Raw genomic sequence first — 7,403 nt, 5'->3', positions numbered from 1 at the left:
AGGCTATATACAGGGTGTTACGGTACAGAGTCAATGTGGAGGCTATATACAGGGGGTACCGGTACAGAGTCAATGTGGAGGCTATATACAGGGGGGAACCGGTACAGAGTCAATGTGGAGGCTATATACAGGGGGTACCGGTACAGAGTCAATGTGGAGGCTATATACAGGGTGTTACGGTACAGAGTCAATGTGGAGGCTATATACAGGGGGTACCGGTACAGAGTCAATGTGGAGGCTATATACAGGGGGTACCGGTACAGAGTCAATGTGGAGGCTATATACATGGGGTACTGGTACAGAGTCAATGTGGAGGCTATATACAGGGGGGAACCGGTACAGAGTCAATGTGGAGGCTATATACAGGGGGGAACTGGTACAGAGTCAATGTGGAGGCTATATACAGGGTATTACGGTACAGAGTCAATGTGGAGGCTATATACAGGGGGTACCGGTAGTTAGTCGAGGTAATTGAGGTAATATATACATGTAGGTGGAGTTAAAGTGACAGTGCATAGATAATAAACAGAGAGTAGCAGCAGCGTAAAAGAGGGGTCTGGGTAGCCCTTTGATTAGCTGTTCAGGAGTCTTAAGGCTTGGAGGTAGAAGCTGTTAAGAAGCCTTTTTATCCTTGACTTGGAGTTCTGGTACCTGCTTGCCATGCGGAAGCAGAGGGAACAGTCTATGACTGGGGTGACTGGAGTCTTTGATCATTTTTAGGGCCTTCCTCTGACACCGTAGAGGTCCTGGATGGCAGGAAGCTTGGCCTCAATGATGTACTGGGCTGTACGCACTACCCTCTGTAGTGCCTTGCGGTCAGAGGCCGAGCAGTTGGCATACCAGGCAGTGATGCAACCAGTCAGGATGCTCTCGATGGTGTAGCTGTAGAACCTTTTGAGGATCTACGGAACCATGACAAATCTTTTCAGTCTCCCGAGGGGGAATAGGCTTTGTCTTGCCCTCTTCACAACTGTCTTGGTGTGTTTGGACCACGATAGTTTATTGGTGATGTGGACACCAAGGAACTTGAAGTTCTCAACCTGCTCCACTACAGCCACATCGATGAAAATGGGGGCGTGCTCGGTCCTCCTTATCCTGTAGTCCACAATCATCTCCTTTGTCTTGATCACGTTGAGGGATAGGTTGTTATTCTGGCACCACCCGGCCAGGTCTCTGACCTCCTCCCTATAGGCTGTCTCGTCGTTGTCGGTGATCAGGCCTACCACTGTTATGTCATCAGCAAACTTAATGATGGTGTTGGAGTCGTGCCTCGCCGTGCAGTCATGAGTGAACAGGGAGTACAGGAGGGGACTGAGCACGCACCCCTGAGGAGCCCCCGTGTTGAGGATTAGCGTGGAGGATGTGTTGTTACCTACCCTCACCACCTGGGGGCGGCCTGTCAGGAAGTCCAGGATCCAGTTGCAGAGGGAGGTGTTTAGTCCCAGGGTCCTTAGCTTAGTGATGAGCTTTGTGGCCACTATGGTGTTGAACGCTGAGCTGTAGTCAATGAATAGCATTCTCACATAGGTGTGCCTCTTGTCCAGGTGGGAAAGGGCAGTGTGGAGTGCAATAGAGATTGCATCCTCTGTGGATCTTTTGGGGCAGCATGCAAATAGGAGTGGGTCCCAGGATTTCTGGGCTAATGGTGTTGATGTGAGCCATGACCAGCCTTTCAAAGCACCTCACGGCTACTGGTCGGTAATCTGTTCCGTTTCTGTACAGGTTGACAGAAAGGGTCAGGAGTCTGTTCCGTTTCTGTACAGGTTGACAGAAAGGGTCAGGAGTCTGTTCCGTTTCTGTACAGGTTGACAGAAAGGGTCAGGAGTCTGTTCCGTTTCTGTACAGGTTGACAGAAAGGGTCAGGAGTTATAAGAGGGGTAGTGTACTCTTATAGCTCCATCTCTCTCTAAACCTCTCTCTGTGTCTCTCTCTCTGGTCTCTCTCTGGTCTCTCTCTCTGGTCTCTCTCTGTGTATCTTTCTCTGTCTCTCTGTCTGCCTCTGTCTCTCTCCCTGTGTCTCTCCCTGTACCTCTCTGTCTCTCCATCTCTCTGCCTCTCTCTGTGTCTCTCTCTCTGTGTCTCTCTCTCTGTGTCTCTCTCTCTGTGTCTCTCTCTCTGTGTCTCTCTCTGTGTCTCTCTCTCTGTGTCTCTCTCTCTGTCTCTCTCTCTCTGTGTCTCTCTCTCTGTGTCTCTCTCTCTCTGTCTCTCTCTCTGTGTCTCTCTCTGTGTCTCTCTCTCTGTGTCTCTCTCTCTGTGTCTCTCTCTCTGTGTCTCTCTCTGTGTCTCTCCGTGTCTCTCCTTCTCTCTCGGTGTGTGTGTGTGTCTCTCTCTCTGTGTCTCTCTCTCTGTCTCTCTCTCTCTGTGTCTCTCTCTCTGTGTCTCTCTCTCTCTGGTCTCTCTCTGTGTCTCTCTCTCTGGTCTCTCTCTCTGGTCTCTCTCTGTGTCTCTCTCTCTGTGTCTCTCTCTCTGTGTCTCTCTCTGTGTCTCTCTCTCTGTGTCTCTCTCTCTGTCTCTCTCTCTCTGTGTCTCTCTCTCTGTGTCTCTCTCTCTCTGTCTCTCTCTCTGTGTCTCTCTCTCTGTGTCTCTCTCTCTCTGTCTCTCTCTCTGGTCTCTCTCTCTGTGTCTCTCTCTCTGTGTCTCTCTCTCTGTGTCTCTCTCTCTGTCTCTCTCTCTCTGTGTCTCTCTCTCTGTGTCTCTCTCTCTCTGGTCTCTCTCTGTGTCTCTCTCTCTGGTCTCTCTCTCTGGTCTCTCTCTGTGTCTCTCTCTCTGTGTCTCTCTCTCTGTGTCTCTCTCTGTGTCTCTCTCTCTGTGTCTCTCTCTCTGTGTCTCTCTCTCTCTGTCTCTCTCTCTGTCTCTCTCTCTGGTCTCTCTCTCTGGTCTCTCTCTGTGTCTCTCTCTCTGGTCTCTCTCTGTGTCTCTCTCTCTGGTCTCTCTCTCTCTCTGTATCTTTTTCTGCCTCTGTCTGCTTCTGTATCTCTCTCTGTCTCTCTGTGTCTCTGTGTCTCTCTCTCTCTATTGCTGTCTCTGTCTCTGCCTCTATGTCTGTCTCTGTGTCTCTCTCTCTGCCTCAGTCTCTCTCTCTTTCTTCTTTCTCACTGAAACTTTGAGCTAATTTGTCCAAACCTCATAAAGTGTTAGAAGCTGATGCTGTTTGACAGTTGGACCTCAGCACACCAGGGTGAGAGACAATGCTGTTTGGTTGGTTCTCCATTTCTCTGTCTGTCTGTCTGTCTGTCTGTCTGTCTGTCTGTCTGTCTGTCTGTCTGTCTGTCTGTCTGTCTGTCTGTCTGTCTGTCTGTCTGTCTGTCTGTCTGTCTGTCTGTCTGTCTGTCTGTCCCTGTCTGTCTCTGTCTGTCTCTGTCTGTGTCCGTCCCTGTCTGTCCCTGTCTGTGTGTCTGTCCCTGTCTGTCCCTGTCTGTCTCTATCTTTCTCTGTCCCTGTCTGTCTGTCTGTCTGTCTGTCTGTCTGTCTGTCTGTCTGTCTGTCTGTCTGTCTGTCTGTCCGTCCCTGTCTGTCCCTGTCTGTCTCTGTCTTTCTCTATCTTTCTCTGTCCCTGTCTGTCTGTCTGTCTGTCTGTCTGTCTGTCTGTCTGTCTGTTTCTGTCTGTCCCTGTCTGTCTCTGTCTTTCTCTATCTTTCTCTGTCCCTGTCTGTCTGTCTGTCTGTCTGTCTGTCTGTCTGTCTGTCTGTCTGTCTGTCTGTCTGTCTGTCTGTCTGTCTGTCTGTCTGTCTGTCTGTCTGTCTGTCTGTCTCTGTCCCTGTCTGTCTCTGTCTGTCTCTGTCCCTGTCTGTCTCTGTCTGTCCCTATCTGTATGTCTCTGTCTGTCTCTGTCTGTCTGTCTCTGTCCCTGTCTGTCCCTGTCTGTCTCTGTCCTTGTCTGTCTCTGTCCCTCTGTCTGTCTGTCTGTCTGTCTGTCTGTCTGTCTGTCTGTCTGTCTGTCTGTCTGTCTGTCTGTCTGTCTGTCTGTCTGTCTGTCTGTCTGTCTGTCTGTCTGTCTGTGTCTGTCTCTGTCAATCTGTCCCTGTCTGTCCCTGTCTGTCTGTCTGTCTGTCTGTCTGTCTGTCTGTCTGTCTGTCTGTCTGTCTGTCTGTCTGTCTGTCTGTCTGTCTGTCTGTCTGTCTGTCTGTCTCTGCTGTTATGTTGTTATGTCTCCTCCTTCCTGCATCATGGCACTTCACCCAGCTGCTCTGCTTCTCTCTGCTGAGGTAATTAATCTAATTACTACCATGGGCAGGTAAAATGTGTTGTTTTTGAGTGGTAGCGAGCACTTTGAGAGAGTTTTTATTACGCTAAGAGGCCAATCAATTCACTTCTCTGAAGGTTTAGGTATATGCAGGGGAGGCTTCAGACATAAGTGTCATAAGTTGTTGCTTAGGGCCCCCGGCCATTAAGGGGCCTCCTCGCAATTATTTTATATATAATATATATTCGAGCCAGTCTGGCTCGAAGAAGCGTAAAAAGAGAAAAGCTGAGGAAAAACAACAAGAGAAAGCTTGTTACTGTATTATTCTGTTTCACTTGATTTGTATTGCTGTAGTGCTGTGCCACTTTCATTAGCCAGCTAGCTATCTACCAAGCTACAACACCTAGCTAGTTAGCTTGGCTGGTTAGCTTGCTGGTTAGCTTGGCTAGATAGCTTGGCTGGTTAGCTTGGCTGGTTAGCTTGGCTAGTTAGCTTGGCTAGTTAGCTTGGCTGGCTAGCTTCTGCGGCATCAATTAACAAGGGAGTGAGATCAGCTCAGCTAGTGGAAATTCTATCTCTATGTTCTGTTGTTGTACACGGAACCTGCTGTAGATAGGAGTACAGTAGATACACCAGTCAGTCAGTACCTTATTTGTCAGTGTCAGACTTCAGACTACATGATGAGATGCTTCTGGCTTAGCCTGGGGGCAAGCATTTGTAATCCATTAGACTGGTACATTGGTAGGTAACACATAGGATGGGGAAAGGCAGGTGTTCAATTTTGTCAAATAATTGGTGGTCTTGGTTGGCCTGACTTGGGGTGGTTGGTGGTCTTGGTTGGCCTGACTGGGTGGTTGGTGGTCTTGGTTGGCCTGCCTGGGTGGTTGGTGGTCTTGGTTGGCCTGCCTGGGTGGTTGGTGGTCTTGGTTGGCCTGCCTGGGTGGTTGGTGGTCTTGGTTGGCCTGACTGGGTGGTTGGTGGTCTTGGTTGGCCTGCCTGGGTGGTTGGTGGTCTTGGTTGGCCTGCCTGGGTGGTTGGTGGTCTTGGTTGGCCTGACTTGGGGTGGTTGGTGGTCTTGGTTGGCCTGACTGGGTGGTTGGTGGTCTTGGTTGGCCTGACTGGGTGGTTGGTGGTCTTGGTTGGCCTGACTTGGGGTGGTTGGTGGTCTTGGTTGGGCTGGCTTGGTGGTTGGTGGTCTTGGTTGGGCTGGCTTGGGGTGGTTAGAACTTCTAAATAATTTCACCAATAATTAACTTAGGCTAATTATAGGCCATTGCATGCTTCACATTTTCCTTATGAAAGGGGCCGTATCTGTCTGAACTTGGGTTCTTGTCTAATTGTATGAATATCCTGCAATCTCATTGGCGGTTGTGTTAATCCGGTAGATAATTACTGTAGTGTGAGAACAACACAAAGGCCTAGAATGCAAGTCAAATATATGGGGGGGAAACATTTCCAGTTCACAACATGTTGAATAAACGTATAACCACCCAGTCAGGCCAACCAAGACCACCAACCACCCAGTCAGGCCAACCAAGACCACCAACCACCCCAAGTCAGGCCAACCAAGACCACCAACCACCCAGGCAGGCCAACCAAGACCACCAACCACCCAGGCAGGCCAACCAAGACCACCAACCACCCAGTCAGGCCAACCAAGACCACCAACCACCCAGGCAGGCCAACCAAGACCACCAACCACCCAGGCAGGCCAACCAAGACCACCAACCACCCAGGCAGGCCAACCAAGACCACCAACCACCCAGTCAGGCCAACCAAGACCACCAACCACCCAGGCAGGCCAACCAAGACCACCAACCACCCAGGCAGGCCAACCAAGACCACCAACCACCCAGGCAGGCCAACCAAGACCACCAACCACCCAGGCAGGCCAACCAAGACCACCAACCACCCAGGCAGGCCAACCAAGACCACCAACCACCCAGGCAGGCCAACCAAGACCACCAACCACCCAGGCAGGCCAACCAAGACCACCAACCACCCAGGCAGGCCAACCAAGACCACCAACCACCCAGGCAGGCCAACCAAGACCACCAACCACCCAGTCAGGCCAACCAAGACCACCAACCACCTCAGTCAGGCCAACCAAGACCACCAACCACCCAGGAGTACTTTTGCACAGTCAGCTTAACCAACACCATACATGCTGAGTGTCCATTAGTCCTGTGAGATTCTCCAAGGACTGATCTGGTAAGTACAAGGCCAGTGTTGGTAGGCCCAGACTTCAGATTCTCCAAGAGACACATGCTTTCACCACCGCTACAAGTACAGAACACTTGTCAATGGAGAGAAAGTTAAGCCTAGTTGACTCACCTACTCAAATAAGAACAATGCGCTCTTTTGTTTTTGTTATAAATTGTTCTCAAAGAAGTCGTACAAAATTTTTAAAAGACAGACAATGTGACTGGGTCAATATTGGAGTGTTATTGAAACAATATGACAACAGCCCAGAACACACAAAACAAAACCTGGTGGCATGGCAAGAGCTCTGTCTTAAACAGGGGAAAAAAAAACAATAGATCAGGTGGAAATGTCCCTCATCGAAGCAGAGGTGCAGCGGTGGTGAGAGGTACTCTCTGGGTTAGTTGCTATTATTCAGTCTTTAGCAGAGATGAACCTGGCTTTGAGGAGGGTCTGTTGACACATTACTTCATCACAACAATAGGAAGTAGAGCTGATTTTTCCAAGTTCGACCCGGTTTTCACGAAAAAAAGGGAAAATGTTAGACGTGTCAACAGTGGAAAACAACAGGCGACATACCTAGGCAAAATAATACAAAATGTATCATCGAGCACAATGGTGGCTAAAAATCCAAAACTCAAAGTACTTTTCAATCATTTTGGACTGCACCCCAGACATCAGTCAACAGGACCAGATATCTGTTGTTGAGCTAACAGTCGGTCTTGAAGAAACTCCAGAGATCCAAGGTTCCTAATAACCCCTGCAAAGATGGTGCCGACAAGAGATGGCCGCCTCGCTTCTAGTCCTTAGGAAACTATGCAGTATTTCGTATTATTTTTTTTTTTTTATGTATTATTTCTTACATTGTTAGCCCAGAAAATCTTAAGTGTTATTACATACAGCCGGAAATAATTATCGGATATCAGAGCGACGTTAACTTACCAACACTACGACCAGCAATAGATCTTTCCTGAAGCCGATCTTTTGTTTTCGAACTGATTCCAGAGGCTGACCCAAA

General features: G+C 49.3%; 1 protein-coding gene across 1 annotated transcript; it reads left to right on the top strand.

The window, feature by feature from the left end:
* The first annotated feature begins 4,226 nt into the window (after positions 1–4,226).
* Positions 4,227–6,335, top strand: LOC123724112 (acidic proline-rich protein HP43A-like). The gene is made up of 2 exons (XM_045687053.1): positions 4,227–4,234; positions 5,678–6,335. The coding sequence occupies exons 1-2, from the start codon at positions 4,227–4,229 to the stop codon at positions 6,333–6,335; spliced, it is 666 nt and encodes a 221-aa protein (XP_045543009.1).
* Positions 6,336–7,403: the final 1,068 nt, after the last annotated feature.

This window comes from Salmo salar, chromosome ssa09, assembly GCF_905237065.1.
Source record: "Salmo salar chromosome ssa09, Ssal_v3.1, whole genome shotgun sequence".
NCBI lineage: Eukaryota > Metazoa > Chordata > Actinopteri > Salmoniformes > Salmonidae > Salmo > Salmo salar.
The sequence above is the reverse complement of the archived record's forward strand: the minus strand, read 5'-3'. Positions and strand labels throughout refer to the sequence as shown.